Raw genomic sequence first — 27,407 nt, forward strand, 5'->3', positions numbered from 1 at the left:
GGGGGGGGGGCAGACGGAGAAGTTGCAGACGGGAAGGAGGCGCAATTCCCGATCCCCTCTTCCCCACGCCACCGTCCCTCGGGGCGGCCTAGTCACGGTGCCTGTTGCTCAGAGGGAGAAACTGAGTCACAGGAAGGCTGGGGGAAGTTGGGGAGGGGAGAAGGGGCCCAGCCCCTTCACACCCTGTCTGTCCTAGGCAGTTGTCGGCCCAGTCTCCGGTGCCTGTTGCTCAGAGGGAGAAACTGAGTCACAGGAAGGCTGGGGGAAGTCGGGGAGGGGAGGCGGGGGAGGGGAATAATAATAATAATAATAATAATGATGGCATTTATTAAGCGCTTACTATGTGCAAAGCACCGTTCGAAGCGCTGGGAAGGGATCCAGTCCCCGCAAAACCCTGCCTGTCCTAAGTGGTTGTCGGCCCAGTGTTGGAGCTTGTTGCTCAGAGGGAGAAACTGAGTCACAGGAAGGCTGGGGGGAAGAGGGGGGAGGGGGAATAATAATAATAATAATAATGATGGCATTCATTAAGCGCTTACTGTGTGCAAAGCACCGTTCGAAGCGCTGGGAAGGGATCCAGTCCCCGCAAAACCCCGCCTGTCCTACGTGGTTGTCGGCCCAGTGTTGGAGCTCGTTGCTCAGAGGGAGAAACTGAGTCACAGGAAGGCTGGGGGGAAGAGAGGGGGAATAATAATAATGATGATGGCATTTATTAAGCGCTTACTATGTGCAAAGCGCCGTTCGAAGCGCTGGGAAGGGATCCAATCCCCGCAAAACCCCGCCTGTCCTAAGTGGTTGTCGGCCCAGTGTTGGAGCTCGTTGCTCAGAGGGAGAAACTGAGTCACAGGAAGGCTGGGGGAGGGGAATAATAATAATAATAATAATGATGATGGCATTTATTAAACGCTTACTATGTGCAAAGCACCGTTCTAAGCCCTGGGAAGGGATCCAGTCCCCACAAAACCGCACCTGTCCTAAGTAGTTGTCGGCCCCGTGTTGGAGCTCGTTGCTCAGAGGGAGAAACTGAGTCACAGGAAGGCTGGGGGGAAGTGGAAAAGGGGAGGCAGGGGGAGGGGAATAATAATAATAATAATAATAATGAAGATGGCATTCATTAAGCGCTTACTATGTGCAAAGCACCATTCGAAGCGCTAGACTGTGAGCCTGCTGTTGGGTAGGGACCGTCTCTCTATGTTGCCAACTTGGACTTCCCAAGCGCTTAGTACAGTGCTCTGCACACAGTAAGCGCTCAATAAATACGATTGAATGAATGAATCCAGTCCCCACAAAACCCCGCCTGTCCTACGTGGTTGTCAGCCCAGTGTTGGAGCTCGTTGCTCTGAGGGAGAAACTGAGTCACAGGAAGGCTGGGGGGGAAGGGGAGGGAGGGGAGGGAAAGAGATCCAGTCCCCCCAAAACCCCGTCTGTCCCAGGTAGTTGCCCGGGCAGTCATGGTGCTTGTTGCTCAGAGGGAGAAACTGAGTCACAAGAAGTCTGGAGTCCACGGGTGGTAGAGGCGGGGATCCCGGCTAATCCCTCAGCATGGCCTAGTGGCTCGGGAGTCCGAGGTCGTGGGTTCTAATCCCGCCTCCGCCACTCATCCACTGGGTGACCTTGGGTAAGTCACTTCACTTCCCTGGGCCTCAGTTCCCTCATCTGGAAAATGGGGATGAAGACCGGGAGCCCCACGGGGGACGACCCGATGACCTTGCGTCTACCCCAGCGCTTAGAACGGTGCTCGGCACCTTGTAAGCGCTTAATAAATTCCATCATTATTATGATTATTATTATGTGTGGCTCAGTGGAAAGAGCCCGGGCTTTGGAGTCCGAGGTCATGGGTTCAAATCCCAGCTCCGCCAATTGTTAGCGGGGTGACTTTGGGCAAGTTGCTTCACTTCTCTGGGCCTCAGTTCCCTCATCTGTCAAATGGGGATGAAGACTGTGAGCCCCCCATGGGACAGCCTGATCACCTTGGATCCTCCCCAGTGCTTAGAACAGTGCTTGGCATATAGCAAGCGCTTACTAAATGCCATTATTATTATTATTATTATTCTCTGGGCCTCAGTTACCTCATCTGTAAAATGGAGATTAAGACTGTGAGTCCACCGTGGGACAACCTGATCACCTTGGATCCTCCCCAGCGCTTAGAACAGTGCTTGGCATATAGTAAGCGCTTAATAAATGCCATCATTATTATTATTATTATCCTCTGGGCCTCAGTTACCTCATCTGTAAATGGGGATGAAGACTGCGAGCCCCCCGTGGGACAACCTGATCACCTTGGATCCTCCCCAGCGCTTAAAACAGTACTTGGCATATAGTAAGCGCTTAATAAATGCCATTATTATTATTATTATTATCCTCTGGGCCTCAGTTACCTCATCTGTAAAGTGGGGATGAAGACTGTGAGCCCCCCATGGGACAACCTGATCACCTTGGATCCTCCCCAGCGCTTAGAACAGTGCTTGGCACATAGTAAGCGCTTACTAAATGCCATCATCATCATCATTATTATTATTATTATTCTCTGGGCCTCAGTTCCCTCATCTGTAAATGGGGATGAAGACTGTGAGCCCCCCATGGGACAACCTGATCACCTTGGATCCTCCCCAGTGATTAGAACAGTGCTTGGCACATAGTAAGCGCTTACTAAATGCCATCATTATTATTATTATTATTATTATTCTCTGGGCCTCAGTGACCTCATCTGTAAAATGGAGATTAAGACTGTGAGCCCCCCGTGGGACAACCTGATCACCTTGGATCCTCCCCAGCGCTTAAAACAGCGCTTGGCACATAGTAAGCGCTTAACAAATGCCATCATTATTATTATTATTATCCTCTGGGCCTCAGTTACCTCATCTGTAAAGTGGGGATGAAGACTGCGAGCCCCCCGTGGGACAACCTGATCACCTTGGATCCTCCCCAGCGCTTAAAACAGTGCTTGGCACATAGTAAGTGCTTACTAAATGCCATCATCATCATTATTATTATTATTCTCTGGGCCTCAGCGACCTCATCTGTAAAATGGGGCTTAAGACCGTGGGACCACCTGATCACCTTGGATCCTCCCCAGCGCTTAGAACAGGGCTTGGCACGTAGTAAGCGCTTAATAAATGCCATCATTATTATTATCCCTCCACCTGGGGAGGCCTGGACGTGTCCCAGGTGATTCATCCATTCATTCAGTCCTATTTATTGGGCGCTTACTGAGGGCAGACTCACGTCCTTCCGGCCCCGTGTGCTTCCCACGTGGGAAAATGGGGAATCCAGGCCCCGAACGAGCCCGGGCCGGAGGGGAAGGGGGTGAGCGGGAAGGGGACGCACCCGTCCAGGATGGGAAAACGGGGAAGGGCCTCCTTTTGGGGGTCCTCTTCCTTCCATTCATTCATTCAGTCGTATTTATTGAGCGCCTACTGCGGGCAGAGCACTGGACTGAGCGCTTTGGGAAGTCCTCACCCCAAGGTCACTCCCTCCCAGCTTGAGTCACGGGGTGAGTCCGTCTCCACTCATCCACCGCTCCCCGGCCATCCATTCATTCCTTCGGCTGCTTTATTGAGCGCTTCCTGTGTGCCGAGCACTGGGCTGAGCGCTCTGGAGAGGACAGGACGGCCATCAGCAGCCACACTCCCAGTCCGTCGTGTTCGTAATAACAATAACGATGGTATTTGTTAAGCAATCCGAAGCAGCGGGGCTCAGCGGAAAACAGCCCGGGCTTTGGAGTCAGAGGTCGTGGGTTCGAATCCTAACTCCGCCAATTAATAATAATGGCATTTATTAAATGCTTCCTATGATGATGATGATGGCATTTATTAAGCGCTTACTATGTGCCAAGCACTGTTCTAAGCACTGGGGGGGATACAAGGTGATCAGGTTGTCCCACAGGGCGTCACAGTCTTCATCCCCATTTGACAGGTGAGGGAACTGAGGCCCAGAGAATAATAATAATAATAATGATGGCATTTATTAAGCGCTTACTATGTGCCAAGCACTGTTCTAAGCACTGGGGAGGTTACAAGGTGATCAGGTTGTCCCACGGGGGGTCACAGTCTTCATCCCCATTTGACAGATGAGGGAACTAAGGCCCAGAGAATAATAATAATAATAGTAATGGCATTTATTAAGTGCTTACTATGTACAAAGCACTGTTCTAAGCACTGGAGGGGATACAAGGTGATCAGGTTGTCCCACGGGGGGTCACAGTCTTCATCCCCATTTGGCAGATGAGGGAACTGAGGCCCAGAGAATAATAATATAATAATGGCATTTATTAAGTGCTTACTCTGTGCAAAGCACCGTTCTAAGCACTGGGGAGGTTACAAGGTGATCAGGTGGTCCCACGGGGGGCTCACAGTCTTCATCCCCATTTGGCAGGTGAAGGAACTGAGGCCCAGAGAATAATAATAATAATAATAATAATAATAATAGCATTTATTAAGCACTTACTATGTGCCAAGCACTGTTCTAAGCACTGGGGAGGATCCAAGGTGATCAGGTTGTCCCACGTGGGGCTCCCAGTCTTCATTCATTCATTCATATTTATTGAGCGCTTACTGTGTGCAGAGCACTGGACTAAGCGCTTGGGAAGTCCAAGTTGGCAACATATAGAGACGGTCCCTACCCGACAGTGGGCTCACAGTCTAGAAGGGGGTACATTTGACAGATGAGGTAACTGAGGCCCAGAGAAGTGAAGTGGCTCGCCCAAATTCACACAGCTGACAAGTGGCGGAGCCGGGATTTGAACCCACAACCTCTGACTCCAAAGCCCGGGCTCTTTCCACTGAGCCACGCTGCTTCCCCATGTGCCAAGCACTGTTCTAAGCACTGGGGAGGTTACAAGGTGATCAGGTTGTCCCATGTGGGGCTCTAAATCTTTAATCCCCATTTGACAGATGAGGGAACTGAGGCCCAGAGAAGTGAAGCGACTGGCCCAAAGTCACCCAGCTGACAAGTGGCGGAGCCGGGATTCGAACCCCTGACCTCTGACTCCAAAGCCCGGGCTCTTTCCACTGAGCCACGCTGCTTCCCCATGTGCCAAGCACCGTTCTAAGCGCCGGGGAGGTTCCAAGGTGATCAGGTTGTCCCACGGGGGGCTCACGGTCTTTAATCCCCATTTTCCAGGTGAGGGAACTGAGGCCCAGAGAATCAATCAATCGTATTTATTGAGCACTTAATGTGTGCAGAGCACTGGACTAAGCGCTTGGGAAGTCCAAGTTGGCAACCTATAGAGACGGTCCCTACCCACAGAGAAGTGAAGTGACTCGCCCCAAGTCACCCAGCTGACAATCGGAGGAGCCGGGATTCGAACCCGTGACCTCTGACTCCAGAGCCCGGGCTCTTTCCGCCGAGCCGCGCTGCTTCTCCTCCGTCTGTCCGCCCGGGCCCCCGAGGAGGGAGAAGCAGGAAGGAAGGCCGGGGCGGGGGTCCGCCGGAGACCCCCCCTCCGTCCGAAGACAATGACGGTGCCCGCGCCCAACGGGGGGAAGAGCCGCCGTCCCAGGCCCGTTGACCGCTCCTCGCTCCGGAAACCGGGCGCCTCACAATCATAATAAAATAATAATAATAATGGCATTTATTAAGCGCTTACTATGTGCAGAGCACCGTTCTAAGCGCCGGGGAATTTACAGGGTGATCAGGTTGTCCCCCGTGGGGCTCACGGTCTTCATCCCCATTTTCCAGATGAGGGAACTGAGGCCCAGAGAAGTGAAGTGACTGGCCCAAAGTCACACAGTGGCGGAGCCGGGATTTGAACCCGTGACCTCTGACTCCAAAGCCCGGGCTCTTTCCACTGAGCCGCGCTGCTGCCTCATCCCCGTCCAGTCCTTCGTTCGCTGCCCCGGCCCACGTCCTTCCCCTGACCGCTCCTTGGAGTCCAAGCCGGGGCCTACTCCGTGATTCGAATTCAGAGCCTGGGCCTCCCCGTGGTCGGCTCACCGGCGGCCCGGCCTCTGGACGTCTACCTGGTTGGGCTCGTACTGGTGGGTCGTTTCCAGACTGTGAGCCCACTGTTGGGTAGGGACCGTCTCTATGTGTTGCCAACTTGGACTTCCCAAGCGCTTAGTACAGTGCTCTGCACACAGTAAGCGCTCAATAAATACGATTGATTGATTGATTGATTTAGACGGTGAGCCCACTGTTGGGTAGGGACCGTCTCTATGTGTTGCCAACTTGGACTTCCCAAGCGCTTAGTACAGTGCTCTGCACACAGTAAGCGCTCAATAAATATGATTGATTGATCGATTTAGACTGTGAGCCCACTGTTGGGTAGGGACTGTCTCTATATGTTGCCAACTTGGACTTCCCAAGCGCTTAGTACAGTGCTCTGCACACAGTAAGCGCTCAATAAATATGATTGACTGATTGATTTGGACTGTGAGCCCACTGTTGGGTAGGGACTGTCTCTATGTGTTGCCAACTTGGACTTCCCAAGCGCCTAGTACAGTGCTCTGCACACAGTAAGCGCTCAATAAATACGATTGATTGATTGATTTAGACTGTGAGCCCACTGTTGGGTAGGGACCATCTCTATGTGTTGCCAACTTGGACTTCCCAAGCGCTTAGTCCAGTGCTCTGCACAGAGTAAGCGCTCAATAAATACGATTGATTGATTGATTGATTGATTGCTCAGTGGAAAGAGCCCGGCCTTTGGAGTCAGAGGTCATGGGTTCAAATCCCGGCTCCGCCAATTGTCAGCTGGGTGACTTTGGGCGAGTCACTTTGCTTCTCTAGGCCTCAGTTCCCTCATCTGTCAAATGGGGATGAAGACTGTGAGCTCCATGTGGGACAACCTGATCACCTTGTAACCTCCCCAGCGCTTAGAACAGTGCTTTGCACATAGTAAGTGCTTAATTAATGCCATCATCATTATTATTATTCTCTGGGCCTCAGTTACCTCATCTGTCAAACGGGGATGAAGACCGTGAGCGCCCCGTGGGACAACCTGATCACCTTGTAACCTCCCCAGCGCTTAGAACAGTGCTTGGCACATAGTAAGCGCTTAATTAATGCCATCATCATTATTATTATTATCTGGGCCTCAGTTTCCTCATCTGTCAAACGGGGATGAAGACTGTGAGCCCCCCGTCATTATTATTATTATTATTATTATTATTATTATTATTATTCTTTCTCCTCACTTCTAAATGAGGAGACAAGCTCCCATGAGGAGGCAGTGGGACAGGCTGATCACCTTGTCACCTCCCCAGCGCGCTTAGAACAGTGCTTGGCACATAGTAAGCGCTTAATAAATGCCATTATTATTATTATCATCATCATCAATCGTATTTATTGAGCGCTTACTGTGTGCAGAGCACTGTACTAAGCGCTTGGGAAGTACAAATTGGCAACATATAGAGACAGTCCCTACCCAACAGTGGGCTCACAGTCTAAAAGGGGGAGAATAATAGGGGGAGAATAAAAGGGGGAGAATTTTTAATAATCATAACAATAATAATAATAATAATAATGGCATTTATTAAGCACTTACTACGTGCAAAGCACCGTTCTAAGCGCTGGGGAGGGAACAAGGTGATGAAGTTGTCCCACGGGGGGCCCACAGTCTTCATCCCCATTCTACAGATGAGGGAACCGAGGCCCAGAGAAGTGAAGTGACTTGCCCAAAGTCGCCCAGCTGGCAATTGGCGGAGCCGGGATTCGAACCCGTGACCTCTGACTCCAGAGCCCGGGCTCTTCCCACTGAGCCACGCTTTCATTGCTGTATTCATTCACTCACTCATTCATTCGATCGTATTTCATTCAGCGTGGCTCAAGTGGAAAGAGGCCGGGCCTTGGAATCAGAGGTCAGGGGTTCGAATCCCGCCTCCGCCACGTGTCTTGCTGTGTGACCTCGGGCAAGTCACCTCACTTCTCGGCGCCTCAGTCCCCTCATCTGCAAAATGGGGATGAAGAGTGTGAGCCCCACGGGGGACAACCCGATCCCCTTGTATCCCCCCCAGCGCTTAGAACAGTGTTTGGCACATTTCTCCTCACTCCTAAATGCCCAGAAATCTGGAGCCCCGCTGGACGGTGGGCCCTGGGGTGAGGGGGCCGAGGGGGCGGCGGGAGAAATGGGGGTGCCATGGGGGGGCAGGGAGAGAGGAGGTTTGGCCCCATCTCCGGCCTCGCCCGGGCCCGGCCCTGCCGTGACTCAGTGGGTGCGGTGTCCCCCCAAGGGCCCAAGGGGTCGGTTCCCACGGCGGAAGGCCCGGGACCCCATGGGGGACCACTTGGGGGGTCTCGGGCGGGTCCTGGGGGGCCCCCGGGCACGTCTGCGGAGCGGCTGGAGCCTTCCGGGGGGCGGCCAGGGTGGGCCGGAGAAGCAGCGTGGCTCAGTGGAAAGAGCCCAGGCTTTGAAGTCAGAGGTCATGGGTTCGAATCCCGGCTCCGCCACGTGTCTGCTGTGTGACCTTGAAGAAGTCACTTCTCTGAACCTCAGTGACCTCATCTGGAAAATGGGGATGACGACTGTGAGCCCCCCGTGGGACAACCTGATCACCTTGTATCCCCCCCCAGAGCTTAGAATGGTGCTTTGCACGTAGTAAGCGCTGAACAAATGCCATTATTATTATTATTATTATTATTATTATTTGGGGGGCGTCTAGGATGGGCTGGGGACAGCAGCGTGGCTCAGTGGAAAGAGCCCGGGCTTTGGAGTCAGAGGTCATGGGTTCCAATCCCAGTTCCGCCACATATCTGCTGTGTGACCTAGGGCAAGTCACTTCACTTCTCTGAACCTCAGTGACCTCATCTGGGAAAAGGGGATGACGACTGTGAGCCCCCCGTGGGACAACCTGATCACCTTGGATCCCCCCCAGCGCTTAGAACAGGGCTTTGCATGTAGTAAGCACTGAACAAATGCCATCATTATTATTATTATTATTATTATTATCTGGAGGGCAGTGCTTTGCACATAGTAAGCGCTGAACAAATGCCATCATTATTATCATTGTTATTGTTATAATCTGGGGGGCGTCTAGGGTGGGCTGGGGACAGCAGCGTGGCTCAGTGGAAAGAGCCCGGGCTTTGGAGTCAGAGGTCGTGGGTTCCAATCCCGGCTCCGCCACGTGTCTGCTGTGTGACTTTGGGCAAGTCACTTCACTTCTCTGGGCCTCAGTTCCCTCATCTGGAAAATGGGGATTAATGCCGGGAGCCCCCCATGGGACAACCTGATCACCTTGGATCCTCCCCAGCGCTTAGAACGGTGCTTTGCACATAGTAAGCCCTTAACAAATGCCATCATTATTATTATTATTATTATTATTATTATTATTATTATTATCTGGGGGGCATCTAGGGTGGGCTGGGGACAGCAGCGTGGCTCAATGGAAAGAGCCCGGGCTTTGGAGTCAGAGGTCGTGGGTTCCAATCCCGTCTCCGCCACGTGTCTGCTGTGTGACCTTGGGCAAGTCACTTCGCTTCTCTGAGCCTCGGTTAAGTCATCTGTAAAATGGGGATTACGACTGTGAGGCCCCCGCGGGACAACCTGATCACCTTGTCACCTCCCCAGCGCTTAGAACAGTGCTTGGCACACAGTAAGTGCTTAATAAATGCCATCATTATCATTATCAGGAGGTCATCTCTCCCCCTTTTAGACTGCGAGCCCGCTGTTGGGTAGGGACTGTCTCTAGATGTTGCCAACTTGGACTTCCCAAGCGCTTAGTACAGTGCTCTGCACACAGTAGGCGCTCAATAAATACGATTGATGATGATCTGGGGGCGTCTGGGGCGTCTACGGGCCGTCTAGAGGTGACTGGGGGTGTCTGGGGGATTAGAGGGTGTCTAGGGGTGACTGGAGGGAGACTGGGGCATCTTGGGGGCGTCTAAGTGGTATCTAGAGGTTCCTGGAGGGAGGCTGGGGTGGTCTCGGGGTGTCTGGGGACATCTGGGGGTGTCTTGAAGCGGCTGGGGGGAGGCTGACTGTGAGCCCGTTGTCGGGTAGGGACCGTCTCTCGATGTTGCCAACTTGGACTTCCCAAGCGCTTAGCACAGTGCTCTGCACACAGTAAGCGCTCAATAAATACGACTGAATGAATGAACGAATCTGGGGGAGCCCGGGCTTGGGAGTCGGAAGTCGTGGGTTCTAATCCCGGCTCCGCCACTTAATAATAATGATGCCGATGGCATTTATTAAGCGCTTACTATGTGCCGAGCACTGTTCTAAGCGCCGGGGGGATACAAGGTGATCAGGTTGTCCCGCGTGGGGCTCGCAGTCTTCATCCCCATTTGACAGATGAGGGAACTGAGGCTCAGAGAAGTGAAGTGACTCGCCCAAGGTCACACGGCAGACGCGTGGCGGAGCCGGGATTCAAACCCACGACCTCCGACTCCAAAGCCCAGGCTCTTCCCGCTGAGCCACGCTGCTCCCCTTCCCCCAGGGTCCACCGTCCAGCAGGGCTGGAGATTTCCGGGCATTTAGAAGTGAGGAGCAACAATAATAATAATAATAACGGCATTTATTAAGCGCTTACTATGTGCCAAGCACCGTTCTAAGCGCTGGGGAGGTTCCAAGGGGATCAAGTTGTCCCACGGGGGGCTCCCGGTCGTCACCCCCCTTTTCCAGACGAGGGAACTGAGGCCTAGAGAAGTGACTCGCCCGCCCGGCTGACAACCAGCAGAGGCGGGATTTGAACCCACGATCCGGCCCTTCCCGCCGTCCCGGCGTCCGTCCGAGCCCCCCGCTTCTCTCCCGGCTCCGCCACTAGGCCCGAAGCCAGACATTGTGCGGCGCCTCGCTCCCACCCCCATTCCCGGCCCCCCGCCTCCGCCCCTGGGAGCCGGAGGAGTCCAAACAGGGCCCGGAGCTTGGGGGAGACTGCGGCCGGGGGTCAGAGGTCAAAGGTCGGCCTCTCCGCTCGCCCCTCGGGAAGGCCGGACGGATGCCGACCTCCGTCATCCTCTCCGGGCCGGGCTGTGAGGGAGCGTGCGGCGTCGGCGGAGCGCGTACTAGGTGCCGAGCACTGTGCTAAGCATTCATTAATAATAATAATAATAATAATAATAATAATAATAATAATAATAATAGCATTTATTAAGCGCTTACTCTGTGCCGAGCACCGTTCTAAGCGCCGGGGAGGGCACAAGGCGATCAGGTTGTCCCCCGGGGGGCTCACGGTCTTACTCCCCATTTTCCAGATGGGGAACTGAGGCTCAGACAAGTCAAGTGACTCGCTCGAGGTCACGCAACGGACATCATCATCATCATCAGTCGTATTTATTGAGCGCTGACTAGGTGCAGGGCACTGGACTAAGCGCTTGGGAAGTACAAATTGGCAACATCTAGAGACGGTCCCTACCCAACGGCGGGCTCACAGTCTAAAAGGGGGAGACAGAGAACAAAACCCGAACATACTAACAAAATAAAATAAATAGAATAGATATGTACATCATCATCATCATCATCAATCGTATTTATTGAGCGCTGACTAGGTGCAGAGCACTGGACTAAGCGCTTGGGAAGTACAAATTGGCAACATCTAGAGACGGTCCCTACCCAACAGTGGGCTCACAGTCTAAAAGGGGGAGACAGAGAACAAAACCCGAACATACTAACAAAATAAAATAAATAGAATAGATATGTACATCATCATCATCATCATCAATCGTATTTATTGAGCGCTGACTAGGTGCAGAGCACTGGACTAAGCGCTTGGGAAGTACAAATTGGCAACATCTAGAGACGGTCCCTACCCAACAGTGGGCTCACAGTCTAAAAGGGGGAGACAGAGAACAAAACCAAACATACTCACAAAATAAAATAAATAGAATAGATATGGACAAGTAAAATAAATAAATAGAGTCATAAATATGTACAAACACATATACATATATACAGGTGCTGTGGGGAAGGGAACGGACATCATCATCATCATCAATCGTATTTATTGAGCGCTGACTAGGTGCAGAGCACTGTACTAAGCGCTTGGGAAGTACAAATTGGCAACATCTAGAGACAGTCCCTACCCAACAGTGGGCTCACAGTCTAAAAGGGGGAGACAGAGAACAAAACCACACATACTCACAAAATAAAATAAATAGAATAGATATGTACAAGTAAAATAAATAAATAGAGTAATAAATATGTACAAACACATATCCATATATACAGGTGCTGTGGGGAAGGGAAGGAGGTAAGATGGGGGGGACGGAGAGGGGGACGAGGGGGAGAGGAAGGAAGGGGCTCAGTCTGGGAAGGCCTCCTGGAGGAGGTGAGCTCTCAGCAGGGCCTTGAAGGACATGGGGTGGAGCCGGGATTCGAACTCACGACCTCCGACTCCAAAGCCCGGGCTCCTTCCACTGAGCCATGCTGCAGGCCGCGGGGAGGACGGCGGGGCAGGCGAACCGTGTTTCGACGGGTCCTTTGATTTTTTTTCGTTACGAAGCAGCGTGTCTCAGTGGAAAGAGCCCGGGCTTGAGCGCTCACTGTGTGCAGAGCACTGTACTAAGCGCTCGGGACGTCCAAGTTGCCAACACGTAGAGACGGTCCTTACCCGCTGGGATAGACACAGAGTCGTCGGGCCGGGCATAGTCCCTGTCCCTACGTCCCTACATCATCATCATCATCAATCGTATTTATTGAGCGCTTACTATGTGCAGAGCACTGTGCTAAGCCTACAGGAGGGAGAACAAGCAGTGAAACCTACTTGATAATCATGATGGCATTTGCTAAGCGCTTACTATGTGCCAAGCACTGCTCTGAGCGCTTGGCGGGGGGGGATACAAGGTGATCAGGCTGTCCCTACATGGGGTTCACAGCCTAAATGGAAGGGAGAACAGGCAGGGAAACCTACATGATAATAATGATGGCATTTGCTAAGCGCTTACTATCATCAATCGTATTTACTGAGCGCTTACTGTGTGCAGAGCACTGTACTAAGCACTTGGGAAGTACAAATTGGCAACATATAGAGACAGTCCCTACCCAACAGTGGGCTCACAGTGCTCTAAGCACTGGGGGGGATCCAAGGTGATCAGGTTGTCCCCCGTGGGGCTCCCGGTCTTCATCCCCATTTGACAGATGAGGGAACTGAGGCCCAGAGAAGTGAAGCCACTCGCCCAAAGTCACCCAAGCAGACACGTGGCGGAGCCGGGATTAGAACCCAGGACCTGACCCCCGGGCCCGGGCTCTTTCCACTAGGCCACGCCCGCTCCTCAGTAAGCGCGGCTTACTGAGCGCTTCCTATGTGCCAAGCACTGTACTGAGCGCTGGGGTCAATAGAAGATCATCAGGTCGATCAATCAATCAATCAATCGTATTTATTGAGCGCTTACCGTGTGCAGAGCGCTGTACTAAGCGCTTGGGAAGTCCAAGTTGGCAACATAGAGAGACAGTCCCTACCCAACAGTGGGCTCACAGTCTGAAAGGGGGAGACAGAGAACAAAACCAAACAAACTAACAAAATAAAATAAATAGAATAGATATGTACAAGTAAAATAAATAAATAAATAGAGTAATCAATCAATCAATCAATTGTATTTATTGAGCGCTTACTGTGTGCAGAGCACTGGACTAAGCGCTTGGGAAGTCCAAGTTGGCAACATGTAGAGACGGTCCCTACCCAACAGTGGGCTCACATTCATCAATTCATTCATTCAATCGTATTTATTGAGCGCTTACTGTGCGCAGAGCACTGGACTAAGCGCTTGGGAAGTACAAGTTGGCAACATCATCATCATCAATCATATTTATCGAGCGCTTACTGTGCGCAGAGCACTGTACTAAGCGCTTGGAAGTACAAGTTGGCAACATCTAGAGACGGTCCCTACCCAACAGCGGGCTCGCAGTCTAGAAGGGGGAGACAGAAAACAAAACCAAACATACTAGCAAAATAAAATAAATAGAATAGATATGGACAAGTAAAATAAAGGTCCCCCACGGGCCTCTCAGTCTAAGAAGGAGGGAGAACAGGTATCGAATCCCCAGTGAGCAAAGGAGGAAACTGAGGCACGGGGAAGCAAAAGCGACTTGCCAAAGGTCACAGAGCAGATTTCGCCCCCGTCCTGCCTCTGTCCTGGACGCCCTCCCTCCTCACGTCCCCCAGCCCACCGCTCTCCCCACCTTCGAACCCTTATCGAAGGCCCGTCTCCTCCAGGAGGCCTTCCCTGACTGCGCCCCCCCCCCACTTTTCCTATGTATATATGTTTGTACAGCTTTATTACTCTATTTATTTTACTTGTACGTATCTATTCCATTTATTTTATTTTGTTAATATGTTTGGTTTTGTTGTCTGTCTCCCCCTTCTAGACTGTGAGCCCACTGTTGGGTAGGGACCATCTCTAGATGTTGCCAACTTGGACTTCCCAAGCGCTTAGTGCAGTGCTCTGCACACAGTAAGCGCTTAATAAATACGATTGATTATACAGATTTATTACTCTATTTTACTTGTACATATCTATTCTATTTATTTTATTTTGTGAATATGTTTGGTTTTGTTCTCTGTCTCCCCCTTCTAGACCGGGAGCCCACTGTTGGGTAGGGACCGTCGCTATATGTTGCCAACTTGGACTTCCCAAGTGCTTAGTACAGTGCTCTGCACACAGTGAGCGCTCAATAAATACAATTGATTGTACGGATTTATTACTCTATTTTACTTGTACATATCTATTCCATTTATTTTATTTTGTTAATTTGTTTGGTTTTGTTGTCTGTCTCCCCCTTCTAGACCGTGAGCCCACTGTTGGGTAGGGATGTTGCCAACTTGGACTTCCCAAGCGCTTAGTACAGTGCTCTGCACACAGTGAGTGCTCAATAAATACGATTGATTGATTGATTGATTGATTGATTTTCCTCTTCTGCGTCCCCCCGTCCCAGCCCCGCACCCGCTACGTCCCCCTCCATCATTTCTTTCTTTCTCTTCCCGCCCACCTTCCCCTCTAGACTCTCAGCTCCATGTCGGCCGCGAATAATAATAATAATAATGACGGCATTTATTAAGCGCTTACTACGTGCCAAGCCCTGCTCTAAGCGCTGGGGAGGTTACAGAGTGATCAGGTTGCCCCACGGGGGGCTCCCAGTCTTCATCCCCATTTTCCAGATGAGGGAACTGAGGCCCAGAGAAGTGAAGGGACTCGCCTAAAGCTGACAATCGGCGGGGCCGGGATTCGAACCCGTGACCTCTGACTCCAAAGCCCGGGCTCTTTCCACCGAGCCACGCTGCTTCTCCAGGAATGTATCTCTTTAATGTTGTCTTGTCCTCTCCCATCGCTTAGTACAGCGCCCCGCACACAGTAAGCCCTCAATAAATCATCATCATCATCATCAATCGTATTTATTGAGCGCTTACTGGGTGCAGAGCACTGTACTAAGCGCTTGGGAAGTACGGTTGAATGAAAGGAAGAACGTCCAGGCTCCTCGTGTGGGACAGGGACTGTGTCCAATCTGTTGATCCTGTTGATACAGCGCCTGGCACATAGTAAGCGCTTAAATATAATCATACAATAGTACTGTTACTGATAATTATTATTATTATAACTCCTCAGGGAAGTCTGGCGTCACACCGCCCCCGTCCATCCCCCTCCGATTCCTCTTTCATTCACTCATTCATTTGTATTTATTGAGCACTTACTGTGTGCAGAGCACTGTACTAAGCGCTTGGGAAGGCCAAATTGGCAACATAGACGGTCCCCACCCAACGACGGGCGCTGTACTGAGCTCTGAGCTCGTTGTGGGCAGATTTTGTCATTTTTTTATTTCTTCAGCGTACTTTCCCGAGCGCTTAACTCAGTGCCCTGCACAGAGGAAGCGCTCAATAAATACCATCGAACGAGTGAATCCCTCCTGGTCAAGGCGGCTCTTTTTCTGGACTTTGCTGCCCATGAGCCAAGCTGTGCGTGGGCGACCATCCCGGCTACTAATTACTTCCTCGGTCGGTTTTTCTTCCCGAACCGCAGGAAGGGAATCCGGGCTTCCCGCTGGTCCGGGCCCCCGGCCAGCTCGGGCCAAGGTGAAGTGGACGCCCCGAAGTCCAGACACGGAGGGGGAGCATGGGGGGATCCCAGAAAGAACCAGCAGCATGACGGAGTGGATAGAAGGTCACGGGTTCTAATCCCGGCCCCGCCACTCGTCTGCTGTGTGACCTTGGGTGAGTCATTTCCGTCTCCCCCTCCTAGACTGTGAACCCGTTGTCGGGTAGGGACCGTCTCTCTATGTTGCCAACTTGGACTTCCCGAGCGCTTAGTACAGTGCTTTTCACACAGTAAGCGCTCAGTAAATACGATTGAGTGAATGAAAGTAAGCGCTCAATAAATACGATGGAGTGAATGAATGAATTTTACTTCTCCGCGGTGTGGCTCAATGGAAGGAGCCCAGGCTTGGGAGGTCGTGGGTTCAAATCCCGGCTCTGCCAATTGTCAGCTGGGGGACTTTGGGCAAGTCACTTAACTTCTTTGGGCCTCAGTGACCTCATCTGGAAAATGGGGATTAAGACTGTGAGCCCCCCGTGGGACAACCTGATCACCTTGTAACCTCCCTAGCGCTTAGAACAGTGCTTTGCACAGAGTAAGCGCTTAATAAATGCCATCATTATTATTATGTTGCCAACTTGTACTGCCCGAGCGCTTAGTACAGTGCTTTTCACACAGTGAGTACTCAATAAATACGATTGAATGAATTCATTCTGAAAGTAAGCGCTCAATAAATATGACGGAATGAATGAATGAATTTTACTTCTCCACATTGTGGCTCAATGGAAAGAGCCCGGGCTTGGGAGTCCGAGGTCACGGGTTCAAATCCCGGCTCCGCCACTTGTCAGCTGTGTGACTTTGGGCGAGTCACTTCACTTCTCTGGGCCTCAGTTCCCTCATCTGGAAAATGGGGATGAAAACTGCGAGCCCCCCGTGGGACAACCTGATCACCTTGTAGCTCCCCAGCGCTTAGAACGGTGCTTGGCACATAGTGAGCGCTTAACAAAAACCATAATAATTATTATTGTTCTCTGGGCCTCAGTGACCTCATCTGTAAAATGGGGATGAAGACTGTGAGCCTCCCCCGTAGGACAACCTGATCACCCTGTAACCTCCCCAGCGCTTAGAACAGCGCTTGGCACATAGTAAGCGCTTAATAAATGCCGTTATTATTATTATTATTAGGCCTCGCCCACCAACGGTTCCCGCTCTGCCCCAGGCCCCGCCCACTCTAGACTCCCATCATCCCTCGGGCCGGGCCCCAGGCCACGCCCACCACAGGATGATGTCATCCCGGGCCACGCCCACCGCAGGATGACGCCATCTCCATGCCACGCCCACCTTGGACTCCCCTCATCCCTCGGGCTGGGCTCAGGCCCCGCCCACTGTAGACTCCCAGCATCCCTCGGGCCAGGGCCCCAGGCCACGTCTACCACAGGATGACGTCATCCCCTAGGCCCCGCCCACCTTTGACTTCCGTCATCCCTGGGGCTGGAATCAGGCCCCGCCCACTGTAGACTCCCAGCATCCCTCGGGCCAGGCCACAGGTCACGTCCACCAAAGGATGACGTCACCCCAGGGCCACGCCCTCTTTGGACTCCCGTCATCCCTTGGGCTGGGCTCAGACCCCGCCCACTCTAGACCCCCAGCATCCCTCGGGCCAGGCCACAGGTCACGTCCACCAAAGGATGACGTCACCCCCGGGCCACGCCCACTTTGGACTCCCGTTATCCCTGGGGCTGGGCTCAGGCCCCGCCCACTGTAGACTCCCAGCATCCCTCGGGCCAGGCCCAGGTCACGTCCACCAAAGGATGATGTCACCCCAGGGCCACGCCCTGTTTGGACTCTCGTCATCCCTTGGGCTGGGCTCAGACCCCGCCCACTGAAGGCTCCCAGCATCCCTCGGTCCAGGCCCCAGGCCACGCCCACCACATGGTGACGCCATCCCCAGGCCCCGCCCACATCAGACCCGTCATCCCTAGGCAGGGCCCCAGGCCACACCCACCACAGGATTGCACCATTCCTTAGGCCCCGCCCACTCTAGACTCCCAGCATCTCTCGGGCTGGACTCCGGCCCCGCCCACCCCAGGCCCCGCCCACTCTAGGCTCCCAGCGTCCCTCGGGCGGGGCCCAGCCCCCGCCCATTACGAGACAACGCCCACCTAAGACCCACCCACCCTATACTCCCATCATCCCTCGGGCCAGGCCCCAGGCCCCGCCCACCACAGGACACGTCATCTCCTAGACCCCGCCCACCACAGACTCCCATCATCCCCAGGGCTGGGCCCGGAGCACGCCCACCACCTGATGACGTCATCCCCCAGGCCCCGCCCACATTAGACTCCCGTCATCCCTCGGGCTGGGCTCAGGCCCCGCCCACTCTAGACTCCCATCATCCCTCGGGCTGGGCCCAGTCTCTTCCTCACGAGGCCACGCCCATCTAAGACCCACCCAACCCAGGCCCCGCCCACTTTAGACTCCCATCGTCCCCCGGGCCAGGGCCTTTCCACACCCACCACAGGGCACGTCATCCATTAGGCCCCGCCCACCTTAAGACTCCCAGCATCCCTCGGGCTGGGCTCCGGCCACGCCCATCTAAGACAACACCCACCCCAGGCCCCGCCCACTTTGGACTCCCATCATCCCTCGGGCCAGGGCCAGGGCCAGGCCGAACACCTATCTCAGACCCCACCCACCCCAGTCCCGTGCCCCGCCCATTACGAGGCCACGCCCATCTACGTCCCCCACCCGCCCACTTTAGACTCCCAGCATGCTTAGGGCTGGGCCCAGGCCCCGCCTATCCAAGGCCCCACCCACCCACCCAGACTCCGCCCTCTAGACGCCCAGCATCCCTTGGGCCAGGCCACGCCCACCCGAGGTCCCGTCCTCCTCTAGGCCCGGCCCATCCGGACCTCGCCCAGTCCCAGGCCCCGCCCACTTTCGACTCCCAGCATCCCTCGGGCCGGGACGATGCCCCGCCCACCCCAGGCCCTTCCCACCTTGGACTCCCATCTTCCCTCATGCCACGCCTTCCCGAGATGATGTCATCCCTTAGGCCCCACCCACTTTAGACTCCCATCGTCCCTCGGGACGGGCCCAGGCCCCACCCACTTTAGACTCCCCGCATCCCTCGTGCCAGTCCCGGGCCACGCCCACCCAGTTATGACGTCATCCACTGGGCCCCGCCCACTTCAGAGCCCCGGCATCCATGGCCACGCCCGCCCAGTGAAGGCGTCGTCCAATGGGCCACGCCCACTTTAGACACCCCTCACCCCTCCTGTCAGGGCAAGGCCACGCCCACCCAGTGATGACGTCATCCATCTCGTCACGCCCACTGCAGACTCCCAACATCGCCCGGGCTACGGCACTGCCACGCCCATTCGGTGATGACGTCATCAACTAGGCCCCGCCCCCGGACGCCGGTGATTGGAGGGCGGGAGTCTTTCCTCCCTCCCCCGCCCCCGTCACCGTGGCAACCCCGGGCGCCCCGCCCCTTTAAGCCCCGCCCCCCTCAGTCCGCGCACGCGCCCTCGTTTCCCTCAGGCCTGAGGGGAGCGCCCCCGCCCCGCCCTTCGTGTTCCCCGTGAGGCGCTCACTCTGCGCTCCACGCTCTGCTCAGCCCCACGCCACGCCTAGAGGACTCAGCAGCATCACCATGGTCAGTGCTAAGCGCCCACTACGTGCCAGGCACTGTTGTAAGCGCCGGGGGCAGACCCCGTCCCAATGCCCCTTGTCCAGACGAGGAAACTGAGGCCCAGAGCGGTGAAGCGACCTGCCCAAGGTCACACAGCTGACGAGGAGAGGAGGCGGGATTCGAACCCACGACCTTCTGGTCACCAGGCCCGGCTTAGGGGGCGCAGAGAGAGAGAGAGAGAGAGAGACCCTTAATCAGGACCCTCAATAAAATAATGCTGATGGTATTTGTTCAGCGCTTACTACGTGCCCAGCACTGTACTAAGCGCTGGGGAAGATCCAGAGTCATCAGGTTGTCCCCCGTGGGGCTCACAGGCTTCATCCCCATTTTACACATGAGGAAACTGAGGCCCGGAGAAGGCGTGACCCTTCCCCACCCCTCCACTTCACCCTTAATAATAATAATGGTATTTGTTAAGCGCTTACTATGTGCTAAGCACTGAGGAAGATACCAGGTGATGAGGTTGTCCCACGTGGGGCTCACAGTCTTCATCCCCATTTTTCAGCTGAGGTAACTGAGGCTCAGGAAGTGAAGGGACTTGCCCGAGGTCACCCAGCAGACAAGTGGTGGAGCCGGGATGAGAATAATAATAATAATGAGGGTATTTGTTAGGCGCTTACTATGTGCCAAGCACTGTTCTAAGCGCTGGGGGAGATACAAGGCGATCAGGTTGTCCCACGGGGGGCTCACAGTCTTCATCCCCATTTCGCAGATGAGGGAACTGAGGCCCAGAGCAGTGAAGCGACTCGCCCAAAGTCACCCAGCAGACGAGTAGAGGAGCCGGGATTAGAACCCGCGACCTCCGACTCCCAGGTGCGGGCTCCACCTATTAGGGGACTGAGGCCCAGAGAAGGGAATTGCCCAGGGTCACCCAGCAGACTTCCCAAGCGCTTAGTACAGTGCTCTGCACACAGTAAGCGCTCAATAAATACGATTGAATGAATGGAGGAGTTGGGATTAGAACCCACAACCTGCCAACTCCCGGGCTCTACCCACTAGGGAATTGAGTGGGTCCCTCCTAGACTGTGAGCCCACTGTTGGGTAGGGACCGTCTCTCTATGTTGCCAACTTGTCCTTCCCAAGCGCTTAGTACAGTGCTCTGCACCCAGTAAGTGCTCAATAAATACGATTGATTGAATGAATGAATGAATGAATGAATGAACTGAGGCCCAGAGACGTGACTTGTCCAAGGTCACCCAGCAGACGAGTAGAGGAGGTGGCATTAGAACCCACGACCTTCTGGCTCCCAGGCCTGGACTCTAACCACTGGGCCTCACTGAAGCAGCGTGGCTCAGTGGAAAGAGCCCGGGCTTTGGAGTCAGAGGTCCTGGGTTCAAATCCCGGCGCCGCCAATTGTCAGCTGGGTGACTTTGGGCGAGTCACTTCACTTCTCTGGGCTTCATCTGGAAAATGGGAATGACGAGCGTGAGCCCCCCGTGGGACAACCTGATCACCTTGTAACCTCCCCGGCGCTTAGAACAGTGCTTGGCATATAGTAAGCGCCTTATAAACGCCGTCATTTTTATTATTATTATTTTGGGGGGAGCCAGAGAATCTCATCTGGAAAATGGGGGTGAAGACCGTGAACCCCCCGTGGGACAACCTCATCATCTTGTAACCTCTCCGGCGCTTAGAACAGTGCTTGGTACATAGTAAGCGCCTAATAAATGCCATCATTTTTATTATTATTATTTCGGGGGGAGCCCCCCGTGGGACAACCTGATCACCTTGTAACCTCCCCAGCGCTTAGAGCAGTGCTTGGCACATAGTAAGCGCCTAATAAACGCCGTCATTTTTATTATTATTATTTCGGGGGGAGCCAGAGAATCTCATCTGGAAAATGGGGGTGAAGACCGTGAGCCCCCCGTGGGACCACCTGATCACCTTGTAACGTCCCCAGCGCTTAGAGCAGTGCTTGGCACATAGTAAGCGCCTAATACGGGCCGTCATTTTTATTTTTATTATTTTTGGGGGAGCCAGAGACGGCAGAGAGGAGGGAGGAGGGGACCCTCCTCAGATTTTGGCCTCTGCCTAGACTTCCCTCCCCGCCCCCCACTCGGGACTATTTGCTGAAGGAGCAGAAACATCCCCGGCCTCCCGCAGACCTCAACCCAGATTCCCAGGGACGGGCTGGGGGGCTGAGGGGGAGGGGGAGGCAGCCGTCCCCACCCTCTTCCGCTCTTCCCGGCCGGGATCCCGGCCGGGAAAAATGAGGGGAGGGGGGTGGCCCAGGACGCAGGACCCCAGGAAGGGACAGAGGGGGAGGGGGGCGGCCCTGTAGGGCTGCCCTGGACCCCGCAGTCCAGAGCCCCCTGCCCCAAATTGGGGGATCCCCAGAACCTCTCTGGGACCCCAGCCCCTCCCCCAAAACCTCCCGGGGGTCTCCACCCTCCCTGAGACCCCCACACCCCCTCAAAACGTCCCAGAGGGTCCCCAGTCACCCCCAGATCCTCCCTAGCACTTCCCCAGTCCCCATTATATCTCCCGGAGCCCCCCAGGACCTCCATGGGTCCCTCCTAGCCCCCCCAAACTTCCTGGGGATCCCCAAAACCTCTCTGGGACCCCGTTAACCCCCCCCCCAAAACCACCCCAAGAGTCCCCCAGGCCCCCCAGAATCTCTCTGGGACTCCAGCCCCCACAAAAAACAAAAGTCCCCCCCCGAAAAACCTCCCGTGGGTCCCCACCCTACCAAGAACGCCCCTGGGACCCTCCCACCCCCCCCAAAACCTCCCAGAGGGTCCCCCAGAACTTCCCTGGGACTTCCCCGGCCCCCCCAAAACTTCCTCAGGGGTTCCCAGTCCCCCCAAGAACCTCCCTGGGATCCCAGCCTCCCCCCCCAAAAAACCTCCCAGTGTTCCCAGTCCTCCCCAGAACCTCTCTGAGACCCCTCCAACCCCCCCAAAAAACGTCCCAGGGATTTCCCAGTCCCCCCAGAACCTCCCTGGGATCCCAGCCTCCCCCCTAAAAAAACTCCGTGTTCCCAGTCCTCCCCAGAACCTCTCTGGGACCCCTCCAGCCCCCCCAAAAGCCTCCCGGAGGTTTCCCAGTGCTCCCCAGAACCTCTCTGGGACCCCTCCAGCCCCCCCAAAAGCCTCCTGGAGGTTTCCCAGTCCTCCCCAGAACCTCTCTGGGACCCCTCCAGCCCCCCCAAAAGCCTCCCGGGGGTTTCCCAGTCCTCCCCAGAACCTCTCTGGGACCCCTCCAGCCCCCCAAAAACCTCCCGGGGGTTTCCCAGTCCCCCCAGAACCTCCCTAGGATCCCAGCCTCCCTCCCAAAAAAACTCCCAGTGTTCCCAGTCCTTCCCAGAACCTCTCTGGGGCCCCTCCAGCCCCCCCAAAAGCCTCCCGGGGGTTTCCCAGTCCTCCCCAGAACCTCTCTGGGGCCCCTCCAGCCCCCCGAAAAGCCTCCCGGGGGTTTCCCAGTCCTCCCCAGAACCTCTCTGGGGCCCCTCCAGCCCCCCGAAAAGCCTCCTGGGGGTTTCCCAGTCCTCCCCAGAACCTCTCTGGGACCCCTCCAGCCCCCCCAGAAGCCTCCCGGGGGTTTCCCAGTCCTCCCCAGAACCTCTCTGGGACCCCTCCAGCCCCCCCAAAAGCCTCCCGGGGGTTTCCCAGTCCCCCCAGAACCTCCCTAGGATCCCAGCCTCCCTCCCAAAAAAACTCCCAGTGTTCCCAGTCCTCCCAAGAACCTCTCTGGGGCCCCTCCAGCCCCCCCAAAAGCCTTCCGGGGTTTTCCCAGTCCTCCCCAGAACCTCTCTGGGACCCCTCCAGCCCCCCCCCCAAAACTCCCGGGGATTCCCAGTCCCCCCAGAACCTCCCTGGGATTCCAGCCTCTGCCCCAAAAAAACTCCCAGTGTTCCCAGTCCTCCCCAGAACCTCTCTGGGACCCCTCCAGCCCCCCCAAAAGCCTCCCGGGGGTTTCCCAGTCCTCCCCAGAACCTCTCTGGAACCCCTCCAGCCCCCCCAAAAGCCTCCCGGGGGTTTCCCAGTCCCCCCAGAACCTCCCTGGGACTCCCCCAGCCCCCCAAAACCACCCAAGAGGCCCCCCAGGATCTTTCTGGGACCCCTCCCCAAACCCCCAGCTGGGCAGGAAGCGGCCCAAAATCTGGGACTTCTGCCTGTGACCAGTGAAAGAGGGGTGGGGGGCTCAAACAGCCCCCCGAGGTCCAGGTGGAGGGGCGGGGGGGTTCCTGGTGGGAGGTGGGAATCTTTGGGTGGGGCCTGGGGGGTCCTGGCGGCCTTCCTGGAGGCTCCTCCCGGCTCCCAGGGAATGTTGGCTGGATCTGGGAACACCCAGCCGGAGGATAACACGCCCCATCCCGGGCCTCTGCCTCATCCTGCTCCCGCAGTGCTCCCACAGTGCTCCCTCCGCCTTCATCCGTCCACTTCAGTCGTACCTACTGGGCGCCCACTCTGTGCAGAGCGCTGGACTAAACTCCTGGGAGAGGACGACACAACAGTAGACGGCCACATTCCTGGCCCCCAACGAGCTGACAGTCCATCCCATTGTGGGAAGGGATTGTCCTTGTCTGTTGTGAATTGGCCTTCCCAAGCGGCTAGTACAGAGCTCTTGCACACAGGGAGCGCTCAGTAAATACGATTGAATAGAGGGGAAGACAGACAGGAAGAGAAATCGGTAAACCGGGCCTCGATGACCCCTGACCCGCCTCTGGCCTGGACGCCCTCCCTCCTCAAATCCCACCACTCTCCCCGCCTCGAGCCCTTATCGAAGGCCCGTCTCCTCCAGGAGGCCTTCCCTGATTACGCCCCCCACTTTTCCTCTTCCGCGTTGCCCCGACTCGCTCCCTTCCTTCATCCCCCCCCCGGTCCCAGCCCCGCACCCCCATGTCCGTATATCCAATTTTATTTATTTGTATTGACGTCCATCTCCCCCCTCGAGGCCATCCCCTCTTTGTGGGTTCTGTGGAGGGGCTTTCATTCAAGTGTATTTATTGAGCGCTAACTGTGTGCACCGCACTGGACTAAACGCTCGGGAATGAAGAATTGTGGTATTTGTTAAGCGCTTACTCAGGGCCAAGCATTCATTCATTCATTCAAGCGTATTTATTGAGTGCTTACTATGTGCCATTCATTCATTCAAGGGTATTGAGCGCTTAGCGTGTGCAGAGCACTGGACTAAACGCTCGGAAATGAAAACTTGTGGTATTTGTTAAAACACTTTCTAAGGGACAAGCATTCATTCATTCAAGTGTATTGAGCGCTTACTGTGTGTAGAGCACAGGACCAAATGCATGTGAATGAAGAATTGTGGTATTTGTTAAGCGCTTTCTAAGAGGCAAGCATTCATTCATTCATTCAAGCATATTGAGCGCTTACTGTGTGCAGAGCACTGGACCAAATGCACGGGAATGAAGAATTGTGGTATTAAGCGCTTTCTAAGAGACAAGCTTTCATTCATTCATTCAAGTGTATTGAGCGCTTATTGTGTGCAGAGCACTGGACTAAACACTCGGGAATGAAGAATTGTGGTATTTAAGTACTTACTAAGGGCCAAGCATTCATTCATTCAGGCATATTTATTGAGCGCTTACTATGTGCCATTCATTCATTCAAGCGTATTGAGCACTTAGCATGTGCAGAGCACTAGACTAAACGCTCGGAAATGAAGAATTGTGGTATTTGTTAAGCACTTATGAAGAAACAAGCATTCATTCATTCAAGTGTATTGAGCGCTTAGCGTGTGCAGAGCACTGGACTAAACGCTCGGGAATGAAGAATTGTGGTATTAAGTGCTTACTAAGGGCCAAGTATTCATTCATTCATTCAAGTGTATTTATTGAGCGCTTACTATGTGTCATTCATTCATTCAAGTGTATTGAGTACTTACCGTGTGCAGAGCACTGAACAAAACGCTCGGGAATGAAGAATTGTGGTATTTGTTAAGCGCTTTCTAAGAGACAAGCATTCATTCATTCATTCAAGCGTATTGAGCGTTTAGCGTGTGCAGAGCACTGGACTAAACGCTCGGGAATGAAGAATTGTGGTATTTATTGAGTGCTTACTATGTGTCATTCATTCATTCAAGGGTATTGAACGCTTAGCGTGTGCAGAGCACTGAACAAAACGCTCGGGAATGAAGAATTGTGGTATTTGTTAAGCGCTTTCTAAGAGACAAGCATTCATTCATTCATTCAAGCATATTGAGCGCTTAGCGTGTGCAGAGCACTGGACTAAATGCTCGGGAATGAAGAATTGTGGTATTTGTTAAGCGCTTACTAAGGGCCAAGCATTCATTCATTCATTCAAGCGTATTTATTGAGCGCTTACTATGTGTCATTCATTCATTCAAGGGTACTGAGCGCTTAGCGTGTGCAGAGCACTGGACTAAACGCTTGGAAATGAAAAATTGTGGTATTTGTTAAGCGCTTTCTAAGAGACAGGCATTCGTTCATTCAAGCGTATTGAGCGCTTAGCGTGTGCAGAGCACTGGACTAAACGCTCGGGAATGAAGAATTGTAGTATTTGTTAAGCGCTTACGAAGAAACAAGCATTCATTCATTCATTCAAGCGTATTGAGCGCTTAGCGTGTGCAGAACACTGGACTAAACGCTCGGGAATGAAGAATTGTGGTATTTGGTAAGTGCTTACTAAGGGCCAAGTATTCATTCATTCATTCAAGCATATTTATTGAGCGCTTACTATGTGTCATTCATTCATTCAAGGGTATTGAGTGCTTAGCGTGTGCAGAGCACTGGACTAAACGCTCGGAAATGAAGAACTGTGGTATTTGTTAAGCGCTTACTAAGGGCCAAGCATTCATTCATTCATTCAAGCATATTTATTGAGCGCTTACTGTGTGTCATTCATTCATTCAAGGGTATTGAGCGCTTAGCGTGTGCAGAGCACTGGACTAAACGCTTGGAAATGAAGAATTGTGGTATTTGTTAAGCGCTTTCTAAGAGACAAGCATTCATTCATTCAAGTGTATTGAGCACTTAGCGTGTGCAGAGCACTGGACTAAACGCTCGGGAATGAAGAATTGTGGTATTTGTTAAGCGCTTTCTAAGAGACAAGCATTCATTCATTCATTCAAGCATATTGAGCGCTTAGCGTGTGCAGAGCACTGGACTAAACGCTCGGGAATGAAGAATTGTGGTATTTGTTAAGCGCTTACTAAGGGCCAAGCATTCATTCATTCATTCAAGCGTATTTATTGAGTGCTTACTATGTGTCATTCATTCAAGGGTACTGAGCGCTTAGCGTGTGCAGAGCACTGGACTAAACGCTTGGAAATGAAGAATTGTGGTATTTGTTAAGGCTTTCTAAGAGACAGGCATTCATTCATTCAAGCGTATTGAGCGCTTAGCGTGTGCAGAGCACTGGACTAAACGCTCGGGAATGAAGAATTGTAGTATTTGTTAAGCGCTTACGAAGAAACAAGCATTCATTCATTCATTCAAGCGTATTGAGCGCTTAGCGTGTGCAGAACACTGGACTAAACACTCGGGAATGAAGAATTGTGGTATTTGTTAAGCGCTTTCTAAGAGACAAGCATTCATTCATTCATTCAAGCGTATTGAGCATTTAGCGTGTGCAGAGCACTGGACTAAACGCTCGGGAATGAAGAATTGTGGTATTGAGTGCTTACTATGTGTCATTCATTCATTCAAGGGTATTGAGCGCTTAGCGTGTGCAGAGCACTGAACAAAACGCTCGGGAATGAAGAATTGTGGTATTTGTTAAGCGCTTACTAAGAGACAAGCATTCATTCATTCATTCAAGAGTATTGAGCGCTTAGCGTGTGCAGAGCACTGGACTAAACGCTCGGGAATGAAGAATTGTGGTATTTGTTAAGCGCTTAC

At 53.6% G+C, this 27,407-nt stretch overlaps 1 protein-coding gene across 1 annotated transcript in view; it reads left to right on the forward strand.

Annotated features, from left to right (window-relative positions):
* Positions 1–23,708, forward strand: part of LOC119929999 (DNA-directed RNA polymerase II subunit RPB1-like) — a 62,646-nt gene extending 38,938 nt beyond the window's left edge. The window contains exons 7-14 of the mRNA XM_038748405.1: positions 5,869–5,975; positions 8,169–8,301; positions 18,790–18,882; positions 19,235–19,277; positions 19,438–19,552; positions 22,573–22,689; positions 22,948–23,190; positions 23,511–23,708. Coding sequence (XP_038604333.1) covers positions 5,869–5,975; positions 8,169–8,301; positions 18,790–18,882; positions 19,235–19,277; positions 19,438–19,552; positions 22,573–22,689; positions 22,948–23,190; positions 23,511–23,708 — 1,049 coding nt within the window. The remainder of the gene's footprint in view (positions 1–5,868; positions 5,976–8,168; positions 8,302–18,789; positions 18,883–19,234; positions 19,278–19,437; positions 19,553–22,572; positions 22,690–22,947; positions 23,191–23,510) is intronic.
* The last annotated feature ends 3,699 nt before the right edge of the window (positions 23,709–27,407 follow it).

The sequence above is a fragment of the Tachyglossus aculeatus genome, chromosome 6 (assembly GCF_015852505.1).
Source record: "Tachyglossus aculeatus isolate mTacAcu1 chromosome 6, mTacAcu1.pri, whole genome shotgun sequence".
Lineage (NCBI taxonomy): Eukaryota > Metazoa > Chordata > Mammalia > Monotremata > Tachyglossidae > Tachyglossus > Tachyglossus aculeatus.